Consider the following 20,748-nt stretch of genomic DNA (forward strand, 5'->3'; position numbering starts at 1 on the left):
TGAGCACAGCAGGCAACCTCAGTCAAAATCCTGGAAAACCCCTGACACAAAGTCTTTAGAGACTGATAGCTCAGTGGGTTCCAACCACTTGAACCTGGTGCCACCTTCACCCTGAAATTAATTTACGCTGCATCATTTCATTAGTTGGTCTAATTGATAGATGCAATTTTACAAAACAGACCTGGGCTGGGAAGTTCTTCAGGCTCCCGTTGTAGCTATCAAACACCCCACCTCTGAAATAAGTCCTGGCAGGAGGAGGGCTGTATGAACCATGCTTTGGGGATCTGGAAGTGTCCGAGTCTTACTTTAGCCCATTTAAACCAAGGTGGGATCTTTTTAGATCATCAAGAGAAATGCTTTAATTGAGTTTAACAACTTGATTCTGGTAAATTTTCTTCCAAAATCTGGGTTTCTATCCAGGTTGACGTGGGCACAGTTCAACGGTGACCTCACGCTGGGCACACTGAATGATGCTGGGAATGTCATTATGCAATGCCAGGTCTGCGTGGCCCAAGTGGTGGTCCTTGGAGCCCCGTCCTCTTTGTTCAGAAGAAGGATAACACAGCACCCTTTCCAACCCTCTACCCACTACTGGCTCTGTTGGTGGCAAGAAGCCCCTCAACTGTGCGCATTGGAAGGTTGGTTGCAATAAGGTAGGTTGCTATCTGCTTGTCACTGGGAAATGCAGCCCTGAAAGTCTCCACATTACATCTGTCCTAGTCCTGGCTCCCGCTGCGTCTGTGTCCCTAGGTGAAGGTGTAGATAATCCGGACACCCACCGACACGCACGCCCCACCCACTTGCTCAGCCGGGCGCAGTGCTGGCTGCCATGGCAGCCCTCCATCCATCCTTGTCAGTCGGGGCCTCTGAAAGTGTGCCTGTCAATATAATGCACGGCCTGTTGAGGGGAAGTGACATTTTGAATAGTGGACACTTTTCCAGGAGCATTCATCCTAGGTCAGCCTCATGATAAATAAATATATTTGGCATTTGAAGTCAGCAGGCAGGATACAATGACCGAAATGCAAGCACAGATGAACATAGCATGAGGTTGAGTTGATGGGGTGGAGGCAGGAGGGGAGGTGCTGGGGAGAGGGGAGCCTCAGCTAGCAGATCTGGGGGAGAATTTACTCCCCTTCTCCCTAGCACCTCTAGAAAAAACAGAAAGCAAAGGATGCTGCAATTTCTTTTTGTCCCTGAACCACAAGAGGGTCCCTTCTTCCTACCATCCCCCTCTGCTTCTCACCTGTCCCTCCCCCCAAAATACCCCAGTTCTGATCTTAATTACCCCTAACAGTGCCCTAAACAAAGTATTTATAAGGCTTACTATGTTTGTCTTCCAGTTCCTATTAATAAAGTCTGGGAATGTAGGGAAGAAATATGGGTGGGTGACAGGGTTTTTAATGGTGCCTCACCTTAAATGCATTTTAAAATATGTAAATCAATAAAAAAATTATTTGTAATAGCAGCCTAAGAGTGTTGGTTAGCCTGGCACAGAGTGAAATGCATGCTACAAGCCCTATTACCATACATCCTGGGAGCTGTAGTTAGGATTAATCTGTCAAAGGGGATGGTTTAGTGTTGATGAATATGACATGTGACCATTAACGATGTTGATTTTATCTCCCGAGATTAGCATGATTTACTTCGGATGGATAATAATGTCATTTGCTTGATGCAGTAGATCTGTTTACGAGCTGATTAAATTGTAAGGCCTTGCCTCATTTCATGCTATTTGGTTTACAGCTTCATTACCACAATCACAAAAGCTGGGGAAATGTCCCACATTCCATGTCACAATAAATCACTGCTGCACGTTGCTGGGATGATGTTAGCAGTTCTGCCCAGCAAGGACCATTCTTGGCTCCCCACTAATCTATGATCCAGAATACGTAGGGGAATCTTCGGGAACACTGGGACGGGAGGGGGCAGGAATCCTCTCAGATCTTTTAATTGAGATTAAGGAAGTCCTTGAGTAATTAGCTGTAACAAATTACCTTATTATTTAGACAGTGAAGTCACTGTTTTTGTTGCAGGGATGATTACCATAAATACACAGAAAAGTGACACTCAAGGAACCAGAGTGAAGCTTGGAAGCAAATTTTGTTTTTACCCCATTATCTTGTGCTCTGAGACAGGGCAATCTGAATGCAAGGTAGGTAGGAACCTGTTCATTAGGTCCTCAACCCTCCCTGCTTCTTCACAATGGAGTGGGAAGGGGTGGGCACCCACAGCACCTCTGGGGGGGGGGTGGCTGAAGTGGAGGGAAGAGAAAGAGAGCACCTGGCACCCAGGCCAGAAGAGAGGTGTGTAAACTACAGACCAGTTCACTCCATGCCAACTCTGTGCCAGACTGAGCTAGTGGTGCATTCTCCACTCTGTGCCTTGGGGAGAGGGAGGGACAGCATGAGATAGAAAATGAAAAAGACAGGGCTCTCTACCCCTCAGAAAGCAGAGGAGGCAGAAGACACAAGCCTGAAATGACTGTCTACATTTCTACTAACACCCAACAGTTTTTGAGGTTTTACCACCAGCTGGGCCCTGTTCTCCCCGCTCACACAACCCTAAGGGGTTGGCATTATTATTCTTACCCCTTGTAGATGAGGAAATTGAGACTCAGGGGAGAGGTTAAATGAGGTGCCTCCGGTCAGAGAGCCAGCCAGTGACAGAGTCGAAATTTGAACCCAGACAATGAGGCCCAGGTCTAAGCACAGTACCTGAATGCTGAGCTCTCTGTATGGCTTCAGGTGAAGCCATTCTGGTAGAGGTGCAAGTGGGGAGGATTTTTAAGACTTTTGGTTCTTACTCCTAAACTGAAAAGCCTGTGGTACCAGTGGTCCCTCTCTTCAGAGAATTTAGGGTCAACAGGAATCAGGAGCACTGAGGTCAGGTTTTGAATTGAACTTTAGTAAGACTTTTTGGTGAGCAGAACCAAGGACGATGGAAGACCGCTAGGCCTATGGAAACAGACGCAGTAATTTTGGTAGAGGTGGCCTTCTCTGCTTCTCAACTCAGCCTCTCCCTGGAGCACCAGTGGGTGAGGGGGAGAAACTGGTGCCCTCTGAAAGTTCTGCATATGAAAAACTTCAAAATTCCAAAGCTCAGTGCAAATTTCACCTCAGAACTTGAGAGGTGTGGCCTGCAAGTACCTGTGTCCCTTCACTGGACCTCATCACTGTCTGCACGCAGAGGCCACCGGCGGCCTCCGATCTCCACTCTCCTGTCCTTCCTGTACTGGAACCCTGATCTGGAATTGATTTAAAAAAATAAAGGCTACATTTCCCAGCCTCCTTGATGCTACAGGGGCCATATGACTGGTTGGCAGACATGTATTGAGCAACTACTCTGGGCCCGGTACTGTGCTAAGCATTGGTCAGGATAAAGATACGTGAGGAGCAAACTCTCCTTTGCCAGCCGAGCTGCTGGCCTGTCCATTAATCACTGATATGGCTAACTGTTGGGTACTTAATCGATCTACCAATCAATAAGCATGCCAGCTATTAGATCAATGACCAGACCCTCATACTGGCAGTCATTGGTCCTAGTATTGAACTCTCAGGGTACATAGATGAGGGTCCCTTAGCCACAGTCCCCAGACATGTAGAAGTTGATGCTGGGCATAGGGATTAATTCCCCAAGAAACCAACGTACTCTTATCTTACAACATACACAAAAATGAACTAAACACTTAAATGTAAGACCTGACGCAGTAAAATTCTTAAAAAAAAAAAAAATAAGAGAAAAGCTCTTTGACTTTAGTCTTGGCAATAGTTTTTTGGGATATGACACCAAAAACACAGGCAACAAGAATAAAAACATACAAGCCGGACTACATCAAACTAAAAAGATTTTTACAGAAAAGGAAACAATGAAAAAATAAAAAGGCAAGCTGCAGAATTATAGAAAATATTTGCAAACCATATATCAAATAAGGGGTTAATATCTAAAATTTATAAGGAACTCATATAACTTAATAGTGAAAAAAACAAATTACCCATTTAAAAAAGAGCAAAGGATCTGAATAGACATTTTTCCAAAGAAGACATACAAATGTTCAACAAGTACATGAAATATGCACACCATCACTAATCATCAGGGGAATGAAAATCGAAACCACAATGCGATATCATCTCACAGTTGTTAATATGGCTATTACAAAAAAATGATAACAAGGGTTGGCAAGGATGTGGAGAAAGGACAATCCTTGTACACTTTTTCTAGAATGTAAATTGGTGTAGCTATTATGGGAAACAGTATGGAAGTTCCTCAAAAAACTAGATATAAAACCACCATATGGTTCAGCAATCTTACTTCTGGGTATATTTCTGAAGGAAGTAAAATCAGTGTCTCTAATAGATATCTGCTCTCCCATGTTTATTGCAGCATTATTCACAATAGCCAAGATATGGAACCAACTTGCATATTCATGGATGGATGAATGGCTAGAGAAATATAATACACACACACACTTGCACAAAGAAAATCCTGCCATTTGCAACAATATGGATGAAACTGGAGGATATTATTCTAGTGAAATAAGCCAAACACAGAAAGACAAATATTGCATGATACCACATATATAATAAATCTAAAATAGTCAAACCCACAGAAGCAAAGAGTAGAATGATGATTGCCTGGGGTTGGGGAGTGGGAGATATGGGGACATGTTGGTCAAAGGGTACAAACAAAGTTATAAGATGAGTAGGTTCTGGGATCTCATGTGCAGCATGGTGATTGTAGTCAATAATACTGCATTGTATACTTGAAATTCACCAGGAGAGTAGAGCTTAAGTGTTTTCAACACACACACACACGCGCGCGCACACACACACACACACACACACACACACACACAGTAATTATATGAGGTGATGGGTGTGTTAATTAATGTGATTGTGGTAACCATTTCACAGTGTGCGCCAATGATGCTCTGCTGTGCAGCTGTGCCAACTCCCAACCAATGTACCCCCGCACTGCCTTGTTGGGGGCTCCTGGCACTGAAGTCATGTCCCTTGAGTTCTGTTGTCCTCCCAGGATGTGGTGCTTCCCATCACCTCCCCATCCCCTGTCCTCTGAGTCTGTCTCTTGGTTATAGAGGCTTCCTCTATGACCCTCATTCTTCCAGGTTTGACATTTTGTTCCTTATGCAGCTATCCAAAGAGAAATGGATATATTAAAGGGAACACGGAGACCTTCCCATTCCTTGTGTTTGGAGACCCTGTGCTCTCCTTTCACCTCTCGGCCACCAGACCACCCTCTTGGCCCTCTGGGGATGGGGGGAGAAAAGGGGTGGACTGTGGAGCCAGGCCAAAGGCCCAGACTGAGGGGATGGTCAGAGGCAGACACCCTGGGCATCCAGAGGCTGGTCAAGGCAGAAAGCTGGAGGCTAGAATCACAGCCAAAGGGATGCATCATGATTGGAGAAGCCACAAGCGGGAGGCAGATAAGAAGAGAAGTATAGGGATGGGTAAGGTCAACCCAGACTTGCCCCTTTCCTATGTGGTTTAGGGCATTCTCCTAGGTCGAGAAAAGGGAATCTGGCCTATATCAGTTACCCATCGTTACAAGAAGACTCCAAAATTTAGTGGCTTGTGACAACAACATTTATTTTGTTCATGAATTGGCAATTTGGGCGGGGCTTTGTGGGGAGGGCTCATCTCTGCTCCACTCAGGGTCAGTGGAGGCAGACTGAAGCCTGGGGGGTGGAATCTTCTGGGCTTGTGACTCCATGCTGGCAGCTGATGCCATCGGTGACTTGGACTTCGGCTGTAGCTGTTGACAGACACCTAAGTGTGGCCTGTCCATGTGGCACTTGTTCCGCACAGGATGAGGTTCCAAGAGTGATCATTTCTAGAGGAGGTGGTATCACCTGTCCTGACAACTTTAGAAGGCACACAGGATTACTTCTGCTCTGATCACAGACCTGCCCAAATTAAAGGGAAAGAAACATAGAGCCCACCTGCCAAGGGAGGTACGTGAATGTCACAGTGTAAGACAGGTACATGGGATGGGATATATTGGTGTCACCTCTGGAAAATAAAATTGACAAAATATTCTTCATAGACCTTCCCCAGGAGTTTCAGGCTAATTTCTTAGTCTAGTTTCTTCTATTTTCTCTCCCTGTTTATATATCACTCACACCCCAAGTTTCAGCTCTCTCTTTTCTGTTTACAACTCACAAATTTACATCTCTAGCCTTGACTTGCTGCAGGCGTCAGGAACTGAACCCATTAAAAACTCACACTCTAGAGTGGGCCTAGGGGGAGGGGCTGAGGGGGGTATAGGGGTGAAAAAGGGAAAACCCCACATTCTGTGTTTCCCTGCCAAAGCCTGCTCTCCCTTGGGTTTCTGCCAGGCACCCAGATAGGGCAGACTCCTGGTTAGCCCTCCATCCTCAAATCTATTATTCTCCCCACCTTCCTTGTACATGGTGGAAACAACGTTTCACAGCCTTCCTTGAAGATGGGTGTGGTAAGGTGACTATAGGCAACTCCTTCCTCACTTGTTCAAAAGGATATCATTTGCTCTAGACTTCCTATCTCTTCTCTTGCTGTGGGTGGAAATAGTGTCAATATTTGATCACATCAATGAGTGAAATATGTTGGAGGATGAAGGAGCACAAAGATGGAAGGATACTGGGTCCCTGATTGACATCATAGAGGAGAGCAGCCTCCCCAGCATAGATCACAGGGACTTAAGAGAAACTTCTGTCCGATTTAAGGCATTGTACTTGGGGGTTTCTTTGTTCCAGCAGTGAGGCCCAATATCAAAGACTAAAAACCTCAGGATCCTACTTGCCTTCTCGCTCTCTTTCCAGTGCCTGCCCTTCACTGAGTCTAGTCCATTCTATGTCCTTGCTGCTCACTGGAACTGTCCTTGCTTTACCTGTCTTGTAGCCTGTCCCCTGCTCCCAACTTTCACCTTTTCCTGTCTGAAGCACCTGGCCTCTGAATTGATCTCTTTATGTCTAATCTCTCATGTTCCATCCCTAATGGTAGTCTTCTGCTCAAAGACCTCAGATGGCTCCCCATTACCTGTTAAAGAATAGGACACTCTTGTTCCCACCGCGTTCCCACCCACTTCCTCTGCTACAGCCACACCCTACCAAACACCTTCATGGCTGTCTTGCCTCCATGCCTTTGATCCTGCTGGTCACTCCCCCTGGTTCCCTAAACCCACTATTTTCCACCCAGCAACTGCTCATTCATTGTCCACGCCCAGATCATTGCTGCCTCCTCCCTTTTGCCAGCCCAGGAGGATTTCCTCATTGTCCTATGGGAATTAATCCTGTGTCTCCACTGATTATAGCCCTATCACCTCAAGGCAACGGTTGTTTTTGAGATCCACTAGTCTGGACAGTAAGTTATTTGATGACAGACATCATGCCCTGGCCATCTTTCCACTCCCTCTGTATCCAAGAGAAAGCTACGTATGCAGTAGGTGCTCATTACATGCCTGCCAGTTGAACACTTGCTTTCCATGGCTGGAGGCTCACAACTCTGGGCAGTGGTCTTGCCACAGGTGACCAAGGTTGTCTTCCTTCTTGCCTTGGGGACTTCTGCAGGGAACCCCAAGGAAGGCAAGAGAGGCTGCCCTCCCCATACTTCCCTAGGGGTTGGGAAAGGAACAGCCACAGGCATTCTGTCAGCTCTGCAAGCAGCACCTGGGAGCTGAAATACACAGGTTTTGTAGGCGTGGGGTTTGAAGTGAAAGAGTTCTGGCTTTGAATTTGAGCCCACACTTGCTAGCTGTGTGACTTCAGACATGTTACTTAGCCTTTCTAAATCTCAATTTCCTCTTTTACAACATAAGATTAATATAATACTTATCTCCTAGAGCTCTTATAGGGATTTAAAAAGATATAAAAAAACATAAAGCTCTTGGCACAAGGAAAATGCTCACTAAATGGCAATAATAATAACAATAATAATTATCATCATCATCATCATCATCATCATCTAATTTCTTTTCTGTGGCTTGAGATTCTGCCTGGCGGAGAGGGCACCAGGACAGGCTCCACTTGAGGCCTGGCCCACTGGAGTCTGTGCTGTGGAGTGGGGTTTCTCCATGGACAAAAGTCAGAGGGTGTGTGTGGTCACTGCTGTCTTGGCCCCAGCTGGGCAGTGTGCTGGGTGCTCCCAGAGGTGGAGGAGAGGGAGCAGAGCTGGTGCCTAGTGACACAGCAGGGCGGGCCGGCGACCCAAAGGGGAGAGTAAAACCAGATCTTGCTGGCATCAACAGCCAAAGGCCCAATGTTGGAGGCACAGAGCTGGGCAGGATGCAGAACCTTCTAGGCAGCCGGCAGCTCCCACATTGGGTGGGCTGCCAGAATCATCCCACAGAGGTCAGTCCGCTATGGTGTAAAGTATCCGAAGCTGTGTGGAAGAAGGGGCCCAGGCGCCTAGATGACCAGACTTGGGTTCTGGGAGAGAAGGAAGGTACTGAGGGCAACTGGCAGATGCCAGCATATGGTGGGGTCAAGGGAGGAAGCTGCGCTCTCCCTAAATGCCCGCACTTAGTAAGCGCGGGGCAGCAAAGCACATCCAAATCCTCCTCACTGGCAGGGAAAAAGATTTCTTCTCTCACTTGCTCTGGGCTTGGGTGGCTGGGTCTGCAGGCTGCAGCCAAGTGGGACTAGAAGAGGTGGGTCCAGCGGGGTGCTGTAAGTGCTTCATAAACAGCCCTCTGGGGGAAAAGCCTTCACCTGAAGTGCTTGTCAATTGCTGTGGCGTAAATACTCCCACTGTGGCTGATTTCAATCTATCAGTGTAAAGCCACAGAATAAGCAGTTGGAAAGGAATGTGCACAACGGGCTCTTGGGAGCCAGTGTGAGCTGCCTGCAGCACAGCGAGGTGGGGCCTGACACCTGCATGAAGGGAGAAAGGCAGACGTGGGTGGCTTCAACCTACCGAGAGGTAAAGGCCACTGTGCAGTGGTGAAAAGCACAAACAATAATGATCCTGGAGCCCAGTGGCCTATAGCAGAATCCCACCTCTGTCACTTCCTGGCTGTGTGACTTTGGGGCATTCACTCCACCTTTCTGTGCCTCAGTTTCTTTATCTATAGTGGGCCAATGATAGTGCCCACTTCCTAGAGTTATTGTGAAGGTTGCTCAGGTAGGTTGACATAAATGTTATTTATTAGGATTAATCACACAGAGTAGTTGGAATGTTGCCTTGGTCAGAATCATTTTAGAAAGGAAACCCCACAATCCCTCGGGCATTTCCCAAGGGCATAGTCTTTTTATATTTAAAGCTTGAACTTCCTTCAAGGTCAAAGATTTAAACTCTGCAGATCCATGGACTACTTGAAATCATTTTTCCAAAGTTGAGTATGTATTCTAAAGAAGGGCCATCCCTGTTGTCAACTTCTCAGAGAGAAAAGGCTGTGGTTTCTGCATTCTCCCTCAGCCCACAGGAGGCTTAAGGACGAACGATGCGGAGCGTGTGGCGTTCCCACACCACAGGAATTGCCTCTGGAGGATGTGGGGGGAGATGTTTGTAAAGCGTATGGGATAAAAATGATAGACACACAGAAAGATGTACGAAGGGGTCAGCCCAGAACTCTGAAATGTCTCTCCCTGTTGAAACCTGATGCTGAGGAAGCTTCTCCCAATAGGGCAACCCAAACACTCACATGTACACGTCACTGTTCCTGCTGTCTCCTCACCTCTTCCAGTTCTAGGAAGCGTCTCTTCCTTCCTCCAAGTCCCGCAGCCCTGCCCACACCCACGGGACCCAGCACAGGTGCCCACCCCTGTGGGGTGTGTGGCTATGTGGTTGAAACTCACTCAGGTGTTGCTAAGAGTCAGTGAGACCGTTTGCGTTCTCTTTTGGTCACAGTTTGTTTCTTTTAGGGTTCTGTAGTCACACTATAATTATTTAAGGTAGTGTTAGTGCAAAGTTGATTCAGCACCAGTCTGTTTCTGTTTTGAGTTAGAAGTATATTTAATTTTTATCAATAACATGGAAGGGATGGGAGATAGGTTTATAGTGCTACACCTTTGTACCCCATTGTTTTTTGTTTTTGTTCTTAGACTAGACGATCTCTTCTTTCTGGCTTGGTGTTATGTGCAGGGTGCTGGCCCAAAATGAACAGTTTTCTAACCAATGTTCTTTATAGGGCGAAAATGACTTTTGACAAATCCCACTCTAAATCATTGCAGTATACAACTCCAGGCACCTAAAAGGAACAAAACCCACCAACCTTAAATTATAACATCTATGGCTTTATCAATTACTACTTCTGCCCACTTTATTAACAAGAATGTGGTTAGAAGTAGAATTACCATCCACTGACTTTCTGGAAGGCCATCAACAAGAGAGCTCTTTCCTGCCTCCAGTTCCGCATGACCCCATCTGTATATTGCAGGGGGTCTGCTGATACTGTTCCAACTTCCACCCATCTCACTCTCCTGAGTAACAGAACCCTGAATTTGTTTAATGGAGCAGTGTGCCCAGCTAAACATTACGTTTCTCAGCCTCCCTTGCAGCTAAGTGTGGGCATGTGATTAAGTTCTACCCAATAAAGTATAAGCTGAAGAATGTGTGTGGATTCCAGAAAGACTCATCAAAAAGGATGGGACACTTTTTTTAAAAAAAATCTCATTTTACTCCTTTCCGTTGTTTGGAATGAGGCGATGGTCACGGAGCTCCATCAGCACCTTGGACTCAGAGATGACGGGAGGGTGAAGGCTTCCTGGCTGCGCAGGCACAGCGGCTCTGATGACCGAGGGCCTTTCCTAGCCTGAACGGACCACCTCCAGAGTGAAAGAAGAAAACATTTATCTTCCTTAAGCCACTATTTAGGGGTCATTGTTATTGTCAGCAAATGCAATTTCTAAGTAATTCATGAAAGCTCACCCAGTCCCAAGTGTTGTGCCACAGCCAAAGACACGTTAAGTTCCTCTGAGGCCACTGCTACTTTTCTTCCTGCTCTCTTTGGAATCAGATTGCCCAAGAGGGCCCAATTCTTTTGCATCTTTCCTCCCTTCTGTCTTTTTATTTTTATTTTTTTCTCTCTTCTCCCCCCCCCACCTCTTTGTTCCTGTCCCTCCTTCCCTCTAACATTTATTGGACATCTGCTATGTAGAAATAGGTACAGGAGATAGTGCCTCTTCCCTGGTGTACAGAGTCCAGGCTACCAAGAAAATGTAAAGAGAATATAATGGTGGGATGGACAGGTGTTACAGGAGCAATGAAAAGGGCATTGGATTGAACAGGTATGACTGGTGGGGGCTTTCAGGAGGAGGTGACTCTGGTCTGAGATGTGAAGCAGAAGTTTTGAGTTGTAATTAAGATTAGAAGGCCGAAGACAATAATTCTAGGCTCAGGAACCAGCACAGCATAGTACAGTAATTAATGACTCATGCTCTGGAGGACAGATACGTTCTTTCTCTCTAGTCCTCAGTTTCCTCGCCTGTCAACTGAGGGTAGTGTTAGTACTAGAACAGGATGTGTGCCTGGAAAGTGAGCGTGCAGGACGTGCTACTAGGAACACTGTTTCTGTCAGCAAATGTGCTGCTCACCTATGGTATGCTCGGTCCTATATCAGTTTTGGAGACAAGTTTCATAGAGACTACAGGTGACTTGTCCATAGTTACCCAGCTATGAAGAGGTATCAGTCACATTCAAGTGTCCTTATCCCTAATCCAGTGGTCTTTATATCTCTACCCTCTGCCTTTGCATTAAGTGCTGTGGGAATGCAAAGTGAAAGAAAGAGCAGTGTGTGGTAGGGAAAAACCTGGAGGGCTTCCTGGAGTAGATGAATTTCGAGGGAAGGTGGGACGAAGGCATTACAGGGAAGGAGAATATGATAAGCACCACCAACCAAGGCGTTGAGCAGCTAGCTGGCTGGCAAAGTATCTGAACTGTGAAAAGTGGTGAGACACAAGGAAGGCAGGCAGAGAACGGCCAGATCAGGCACGCTGATGGCCAGGTGGTAGAGTGAGGATCTCAGCCAGGGGCCAAGAGGAGTAAAAGGGCTGGTGATAATGAAATTAGACTTTGGGAAGAAAAGAAGGAAATAAATATGTCTTTACTAAGAGCCAGTACAGGCCAGACCATGGGTTGAGCATTTTACATTTATTATTTCAACCTCACAACAAAACTGTTAGGTTGGTATCAATGTCCCTGTTGTACAAATAAGAAAACTGAAGTGCAGGGTTGAGGCAGTGGTGGAGCTCAGTTTCGATTTAGATCAGCTCATCCCCAAAGTTGTGTTCTTTGCTGTGCACCACGCGGCTTTAAGTTGTTCTCACGGTCAGAATCCCCTTGTGCTTCGGGGTTCCTGTCTGCACTGCTGCCCCGGGAAGGGCTCGAGAGTCTGTTCACAGCTCAGATACCTCCTGCGTGAGCCCTGGCGTCTCACTGGGTAGAGGGCTCACTATCCTTGGGGCTTTGGAAGGATCCCCAGGACAATGTAGGGTGAAATGTTTAAGCTCTAGGTTTGATAGAAATGGGTTCAAATCCCAGCTTTGCTGTGCACTCACTGAACTTGAGCAATGTCCTTAACTTCACCAAGCCTCAACTGAGGTAGGGCAGAGGGCCAAGACTAGGTTTGGTTCAGACTTCAGCTGGAAGTGACAAACCCTTGAGGAAGTGAAGTGATAAGATATCTGTATTCACTTAAAAATAATGGGGAAGCAAGTTGGAGGGGTCGAGAGAAAATAGGATTGGCTATGAGTTGATAATTGTAGAGACTGGGTGATGGGTTTATGGGGGTTTATTATACCATTTTCTCTACCTCCTGTTCTGGGTAACTTCATTTGCATATGTTTGAAAATTCCATAATGAAAAGTAAAATAATAATAACACTGAAAACTTAAGCAACAACAACAAAATCATGTCGACTACACTTTCTCAGCTAAAACAGAATCGCTGGTTTCCAGGCGTTATTATGTTTTGAAATCTCCTCAGTTGAGAGCAGCCATCTGTTGTTGGTATGTGACCTCAGTCTAGTATCTGCTGAGCTTTCCCTGCTGAGCCTCAGTTTCCTCATCTATAAAGTATGGGGAAAGATTCTAATGACCTCATGGAATTGTGACTTTTAAATGGGATGATAGAGGATAATGTGGGCTCGAAATAGTTCATAACAGAGTAGGGTCAGCCTCAGCTTTGCAGTCACTCTGAGCACACTAGACCTCTAGCCACAGTGGGCGAGGAACTCTAAGCCAATATGTACAGAATAGGCCATCAGACGGCCTCTTGGGGACAGGCCTCACCTTCTGGGCAACTTTTATGCCTTTTCAAAGCACAGGTCATTCATCAACTAGAAGGGCTTCTTTATCTGCCTTTCCTTACAGCTTAAGGGTCACCCAGCACAAAGACACCAGGGTCACTCAGTGTCACCACCAGAGGTACAGATGGGGGCAAAGAATGAATGGAGGGAAAGGCCTGGGCTTTGTCTGCTGATCTTGCTACTGGCTTCCAGAACTTAGCCTACGTTTCTACATCTGTGTCAGGGGCTGGTCAAGAGGGACAGCGCTCGATAAGGGATAGGCCCTAAGGAATAATCAGTGAATTAGAGTGAATGAATGTATGAATGTCTGGGGACCACTTTAGTATGACAGACAGGGTGACCTGTTGGTACCTTCAGAGTGGCGGTGGGAGCTCCCAGGGTTGGGGAGGGGACGTGACACTTGGGCCAACTTCTCTGAAATAGGGAAAGAGAGCAAGAGGAACACAACAAAAGCTAGAGCAGGTGGAAAAGCGCAGAGGTCATGGTTCGCAGCAGGAGAGGAACGAGGAGTTACAAGGAGGAGACTGTGGGACACCGCTCCAAAGCAAAGGGCAGTGGAGATGCGGGGTCCCAGGATGACCACCCAGACAGCCGGCTTACTGGCCAAGGTTCCGGGTCTCCTTTTGCTCCGCAGCGCCGCCTGGCGGACATGCCGCGCTCCGCTCGGGGATCAGCGGCTGCAGGCCGGGGCCCGGGTATCCCGTAGCAATTCAGAAGGAAGTCTGCGAGAGCCGGGACGCGAGGCGGGACGGGCGTTTGTTCCCCGAGGGGGCTCACACGTCTGCCTGGACCCCCAGCACGTATTAGTACCTTCTCTTCTCTAACCACGCGCCCAAGGTGACTCAGCTCCGTCCAACACGTCGAGGAACGCATTCTCCCCCAGCTCCGGCCCCCGCCTCTGGAATTCGGCTGCCTCTGAGTAGTTTCTGCGGGAAGGAGGTCTCATTAAAATTTCAAGGGGTTTTGATTTGTATTAATAAAATACCAAGAGTGGGCACAAAGGCACACATGTGCTCGGGTTGTCTCCTTGCTGGTCCCACACCTGAAATTCTAGGGCTTGGGAATTTCTAGGCCCATCCCCGTCCCTGCGAGTCCAGGCGGCAGGCGCGGTGACCCAAGGGCCCCGGTTCGAGGACGCGAGGCAAAGGCAGGCGAAGCGTGTGGAGCTGCGTGGCCGGGGCGCGTGGCGGTGCGGGTAGGAGTGCGCAGGGCCCGGCTCCCACGTCCCAAGACGTCTGCGCGAGCTGGTTGCCACTTGAGCCGCACCACCTCCGCGAACGTGCTCCCCTCGAACTCCGCAGGAGGGGTGGCGTCTGAGGACTTGGGGTGCCCGGCCTCTCCACAGGCCGGGGTCTCGAGGAGCCAGGCCCAGCCAGGCCCGACCCAGACACTCTCAGTCGGCCCAGAGCGGGAGCGGCGCTGCGGCGTTCCGGACGAGCGCCGGCCAGGGCCCCCCTCGGGCTCCAGCCCCCGTTCCGGAGTCGGGCGAGCAGGGAGCGAGGTCGGAGGCGCTGGAGGCTGCCCTCCTCCGGGGAGCGGCGTCGGGGCTGGAGTCTCCACTGCGTCTTCTCCGGGCGCAGGCCGCGGAGCTCCGCTCTGCGTGCGGGAGGTCGCCGGGGCTGCTCTGCGTGCAACCCGGGAAAAGGCTCCGCAGCCGTGAGGCTGACGCTGGGAGGAGGGTGGAAAAATCTCAAGTCACCAACCCCCGAGCAAATGGCGGCAGGAGTGGCGCGGTTGCCTGACCGAGGCCCAAGGCCGAGGGTGGCTTCTGCGCCGCGGGGAGCCTCCCGTGGCAGCAGCAGGAGTTAGGCGCCGAGGAAGGCCGGTGGCTGGAAGGAACCAGAATGGCCTGATCCCAGGGAGAGGGGGTCCGGGGTGCGCGCTCAGCGACGCGACTCCATGGTCCCGGGATCCCCGGAAAGGCGCGCTCCGGGCCCCGAGCTCCCGCGGACCTGGAGGGTGCGAGCCCAAACAGCCAAGAGACCCGAGGCGCGCCCACGCCTGGAGTATGAGCGTGCGTGTGTGTGTGTGTGTGCGTGTGTGCGCGTGTGTGTGTGTGCGTGTGCGCGTGTGTGAGCGGAACGGGGGTCGTGCCCACCGCTCCCACAAAGGTTAGGACTCTTCTCGGCGCGGTTCCACTGGCGCTTCAAGCAACTCAGCCCCGCCGCTCAACCTGGGGAGAAGGGAGCGGTGCGCACCGTGGGGTCCGCGCCGGGGCCGAGGGTCCCACCGCGGCGCAGAACGGAGGGCAGCTCGCAGGCCGGAGCGGCACTCGGCGCCCACCTGGGAGCTCCGGAGAGGCGGAGAAGGAGCGCCAGAGCCTCGCGGGGTCGAATGTGAAGGGGCTTCCGGGGGCTGTGCCCCGGCGCGCCTCCTGCTGCGCAGACTAGGATCGAGAGCCGGCTGCAGAGAAAGTGGGACGCGGAAAAGCAGCCGCGGCGCCGGCGTGCCGCGGATCCCAACTCCGGAGAAAGGAAGGAGCCCCGGGAGGGCTGTGTGGGGGGGGACCCGGGCGTTGGAGGGGGCCAGCTGGCGGCCACCTCTGGCCCTCGGCAGCCAGAAGAAAAGGAGAGCGAACTCACTTCCCCCCGAAGATGAGACGGTTCAAGCTCGCTTTCCCTAGCTCTGGGAAACAAGTTCCCAAGCGTCCTCCGTCCCCCAGTCTATCCCGGCCGAGGGCCCGAGACAAGGGATGCTTGGAACGCAGAGAGGAACAGCCGGCCGCGGCGTCACCCACGGGCCGAGGCCCGGCGGGCGAGCCCCGGCCTGCGCCGCTCTCTCCTCAAAGCGAAACCCCAACTCCCAAAAATCTCAGGAGGAAAATTTTAAAAATAATCTTTTCTTTCACTTTTAATAAACAGGCTGCTGGGAGAAAAATTAAAAACGAAATGAGCAATGGCTAAAGATACTATCTTTTCAATTGTGAAATCCCCTTTTGAAAAATACATCTCCTAAGACCAACCCCTCTACTAGCCAGCCTTTCCGAAGCCTTTGCTTCTTCCTGAAAATCACAACAAAACAATCGGAAATGCGGCCACAGTCCTGGGAAGGAGTGGGCATGAGGCTTCGGGAACCCACCAAGGCTGCCAGGCTCTTCTTTCTCTTTAACCCCCAAATAAAAAAGATAATAATAAGTAAAACCTTTTAATACATCAAATATACGGAATTTTAATCTTTAAAGCGATACATTGTCTATTATTTTAGTACATGACGTAAACCTTACTTGTACCCTTCTCAGCGGGTGGACTTAAAAATTAAAAATAGTCAAGTGTTCCTTTTAAAGAACAAAATAAGGCAAATGAGGTTTGGAAAAGAATTGTTTTTCCTTTTTTTTCTTCCAGAATACATACAAAAAAATACCCATTTTCTTCCGATGGTATACACCTTAAAAATAATTGCAATTTGAAATCAGAGCTGACAAATTGTGACTTGTTTTGTTTTGGTTTTTTTTGTAACAAACATGCATGTAAATTGTTTCAATCAGACATTAAATAAGAACGTACAATACAATCATAGCAATTTTAAAGTAACATTAAAGAGAAGACCTCTAGTTCTGTGGCGATTTTGTATTTATTTATAATCTACAAGGGACTGGAGGGTTTGTTTTCCATTTTTACCCTCAGGTTTTAATTCCCCCCCTCCCTTTTCCTTTTTATCTACGGAGCTCAAACTAAATAATGCACTTTAGAACCACGGGTCCGCTTGGAGCTAACATAAATAAATACCAGTGTCCACCGATGCAGTCTTCAGATGAACACTTTTTCAATTATTTTTTTCCTTCTTTTTCTATAAAAAGTCAAATGATATTTTTTTCAACTTTTATAAAGTTTGGGTGAGGAGGTGAGGTGGGGGAAAGGGGAGTTTCCCACCGGGTGTCGGTCGCTGTTTCGGGTAGCTAGATACGGTATATATATATTTTTTCCTTTCCTCGCCCGGGTCATCCCCACTCGCGGGTGACAGTAGCTTCTCCCCGTTCCCGCCCCTCCCTCGGCTCCTCCCCTCCCCCCAGCTCCCTTCTTTCCCTTGCTAGCCCTCTCCACGGCCCCTCACTGATACCCCAGCGCCGAGGCCGTGGTCAGTCTCTGTCCGTATAGGGCGTAGGGGGAGTAGTAGGGTCCGGTGGCGGCGGGCACGGGCACGGGCGCGCCGGGCGTGGGGAGCGGGCTCTTGGAGTAGGGGTGGTAGCGGCTGCTGAGTCCCAGCGCGTGGTGAGGGCTGCGCAGCGCCAGCGTCCCCGGGCTTCCCGGAGCTCCCGACGTGGGGATGTGCATGTGGCAAGCCATGGCGGCGGCGGCGGCGCTGGCCAGAGACGACGAGCTGGGGTAGCCCGACAGCAGTTTGTCTGTCCCGGGGAAGGCCGTATGGGTCCGCAAGTGGCTCAGCAGCTCTTCGGACGTGGCGAAGCGCTTGTCGCACGGCCCGTTGGCCGACACCCAGTTGCAGATGTGGGGGAGGGGGTCATTCGGAAGCATGAAGCCGTAAGGATAGAGGGGATGGCCGGCCAGGGAGGGCGGCGTGGCACCGGCAGCGGCCGCAGCCGTTAGCGACGAGTGCACGCCGTGCAGCGGGTGCGTGGGGTACACCAATGGGTATCCGGTCTTGAGCGCCGCTGCCGCAGCGGCTGGGTCGTGGGCGCACGAGGCGCTGGCGGCCGCAGCCCCCGCCAGGTGACTGGCGCAGTGGTAGCTGAGGCAGTACGGGTCCCGGCACAAACTGGCTGTCATCACGGAAGGCGGCGACGCCCCGGCCAAGGGGCTCGAGCCAGCAGGCTTGCTGCAGCCCAGAGAGCCCGCTGCAGCCGCCGCCAGCTGCGCTCCCACCAGGCTGCCGGGCTTGGTGGGGTCGAGCGCCACGCCGTGGGGCAGGAACTGGGGTGGGTAGCCGGCGTAGGCCCCTGCCAGGCTGCCCGGGTAGGTCATGCCCGCGGGAGGCAGAGGGAACACTGTCTGGCCCGGCTTGTAGGGCGAAACTGGCGCCACCAGCCCCGAGCCCAGCACCGAGGAGGAGGTGGGCGCGCTGGGGCCCGAGCCGGAGCTGGAGCCGGAGGAGCCGCCGCAGTCTGAGCCTAAAGCTTTGCCCCCGGGGCCCCCGTCTGGGTGCTGGTTCACGTCCACATTAATCCCGCCGCCACAGCTAATCCGGCCGTGCGCCAGCCCCGCGGGTGCCCCTTCGGCCGAGGCGCCCCCGGAGCCCTTGCCGCCGCCGCCGCCGCCCGCATCGGGGTCCTTCTTGTCGTCCTTGCCCTCCGGGCCGCCCCCCGCCGAAGGCAGCATGCCTCCCGGTGAGCAGGCCGAAGCGCTGGAGCTCGGGCTGCCTGTCCTGGGCGTGAATGGCTGGCAGGTGGCGCTCGGCACTCGGAATCCGGACTTCTCTGCCGAAACCCCCCCGCCGCCGCCGCCACCCCCGCCGCCGCCGCCTCCTCCGCCGCCGCCTCCCGGCTCCTTCTTATCCGAGCCGGGTTTGGAGTACGGCTTGAAACTCGATTTGTCCTCCACGCCGATGTCACTCAGCTTGAGGGGCCCCGACTTTCCGTCCTTGTCACCCCCGGCGCCGCCGCCAGCACCGCCCGCGCCTCCAGCGTTGGAGGCGACCGAGGAGAGTTTGGAGGAGGGCGAGGGGTCAGGCTTCCCGATCTGCGAGCACGTTTGCGCCAACAGCGCCAGAGGGCTCTTCTTAGCATCAAGCTGCGGGGTCAGATGTGGGTGGTGGTGGGGGCACAAAAAGAAGAAAAGGGAAATCCTTTAGAATCCTGGCTTCTAGGATTCAATCAACCCTCCGTAACGGCCCGTGGATATCCTTACAGCCCCGAGGCGCAATTCTAATCGGCACCCTCTCTCTACACACACACACACACACACACACACACACACACACACACACACACACGCTCGCCCTTGAGAAAGGAAGCAGACAGCCCCCTGCCCCCCCCCATCTTTGACGTCCTAAACGCTAAACTGGATTAAAAAAAAACTCACAAAATGAGGTTTCTGACTCCTAGACTCAGAACTGTACACTCCCCACCTCACCCCTAATTCTTCAGAGTAAGGGCTTGGGCGGTTGGCTCCTGAGAGGCTGTGTACAAACACCAGCTTCTGGGGGACCCAAGGACTACGACTTTGGAACTGGATTCCGGGCTCTCGTCGGTCTTCCAAGCAGAAAGTGAGTGGGCCTGGGTCGGGGTCGGGGTTCTAATACCAAAAGGACATACAAGTTTCGGCTGCCTTGGCCCCTAACATTCATATCCCAGTCCCCCTCCTCACCCCTTTCCGCCCCAGTTTTAAGGTACAAGAGTACTATCCTCTCCCCGCAGTCCGGGAGCTGAATCACTCCTAGTCCTCCTTTCCGCAACAACGTCCACCCCCGGATCACGAGAGAAAGAAACCCCGTGAAGCGGCAGCCAGGGTGGTGGTCCACCCCAGCACGGACCAGGGAGAGGGTCCTTACCTCGATGGGGCTGACGGGAGTGGAAGGCAGGGGCTGCAGGTACTCAGGGTGCAAAATGTGGCCAGTCCGTGCGGTCAGCATCTTCAGCACCTTGATGGGAAGTCGGTTAGCCTGGCGGAGAGGGTCAGAGGGGGGCACGGCGTGCACAAAAGGCTTGGTGCTGCCGCCCGGGGATGAGCCTGGGCCGGGGCCGGAGCTATTTCCAGAGAGGGCGCCGTTCCAGGCAGGGTCTGCACTGCCGCCGCCGCCACCGCTGTGCTTACTGCTTCTTAGGGCAGAAAGCAAGGGCGCTGTGCTCATGACCCACCCGCGCGCATGGGAGCAGCGGGGGGAGGGCTCCAGGAGGCGCGGGGCGGGCTCGGGACTGCGCGCTCGCCCCGGGAGCAGGAGCAGCGGGAGGAGGAGCTGGCGCAGCGGCCACGGGCGCCCAGCAAGCCTTCTCGGCGCCTGGAGCCAGAAGCGAATAATCCTGGGTGGCCTGCAGTGGAGCGGTGGCCGATCGGGAGCTGCCGGCCCAACCGCGAGACTGCCGGCGGCTCGCCGTGTGCGCCTGGGGCTGTGTCCCTGCGCTGCGCACTCGCGGTCCGGCGCGGGCGCTGCTCTCTGCGGTGCGCGCCGCTGCCTGTTCAGCCGGGGCTCTGGCGAGGAAACTCACTTCAAAAGCAGCTGCACCGAGGGGGAGATTAAAGCCTTTGCCGCCTTCCAATCAAATGGGAGCCCGAGGTGATTGGAGGGTCAAGGGGATGTGACGCGTCCCGCGCCGCCGCCGCCGCCGCCGCCAAGACTCCCAGCGCCGGTTTTAATGGGCAGCTCCTTCCCAGCCGCCCTCCCTCCCCACCCGCGGCTCGTCCCCTCCTTCGATTTCACTCCAAGGGGGAGCTGGACTTTTATTCTACGTTTGCTATCTGCCGCCTCCCTCTTTTTTGTCCTTCTCGTTGTCTTTCCTTTTCCTAGCTCGAAAACAAACTGAAACCTTTTGCAGGAGGGTTCGTGCGTGTGAGGAACAGATTGAGGTGGTGTTCAGATGGAGCCCCGGCGGGACTCGGGACAACAGCCGGGCTCTCA

The 20,748-nt window shown here is 51.6% G+C and overlaps 1 protein-coding gene and 1 long non-coding RNA gene across 2 annotated transcripts; both read right to left on the reverse strand.

Annotated features, from left to right (window-relative positions):
* Positions 1–9,934: 9,934 nt before the first annotated feature.
* Positions 9,935–15,286, reverse strand: LOC136380670 (uncharacterized). The gene is made up of 3 exons (XR_010746978.1): positions 14,282–15,286; positions 14,050–14,165; positions 9,935–10,759 (listed from the first exon to the last, which is right to left on the reverse strand). It is a non-coding gene; the product is annotated as an uncharacterized lncRNA (long non-coding RNA).
* Positions 15,287–16,369: 1,083 nt separating this feature from the next.
* ZNF503 (zinc finger protein 503) lies at positions 16,370–20,124 on the reverse strand. Its single transcript, XM_066348572.1, has 2 exons — positions 19,684–20,124; positions 16,370–18,923 (listed from the first exon to the last, which is right to left on the reverse strand). Exons 1-2 carry the CDS (start codon positions 19,981–19,983, stop codon positions 17,286–17,288), a joined length of 1,938 nt encoding a protein of 645 aa, XP_066204669.1. The 5' UTR covers positions 19,984–20,124; the 3' UTR covers positions 16,370–17,285.
* Between the last annotated feature and the right edge of the window lie 624 nt (positions 20,125–20,748).

The sequence above is a fragment of the Saccopteryx leptura genome, chromosome 9 (assembly GCF_036850995.1).
Source record: "Saccopteryx leptura isolate mSacLep1 chromosome 9, mSacLep1_pri_phased_curated, whole genome shotgun sequence".
Lineage (NCBI taxonomy): Eukaryota > Metazoa > Chordata > Mammalia > Chiroptera > Emballonuridae > Saccopteryx > Saccopteryx leptura.

Coding starts and splice junctions, on each gene's coding strand:
- ZNF503 (XM_066348572.1), bottom strand. CDS start 19,983: ATGAGCACAGCGCCCTTGCTTTCTGCCCTAAGAAGCAGTAAGCACAGC. Junction 18,924..19,683: donor CTCCCGTCAGCCCCATCGAG/GTAAGGACCCTC, acceptor CTGACCCCGCAG/CTTGATGCTAAGAAGAGCCC.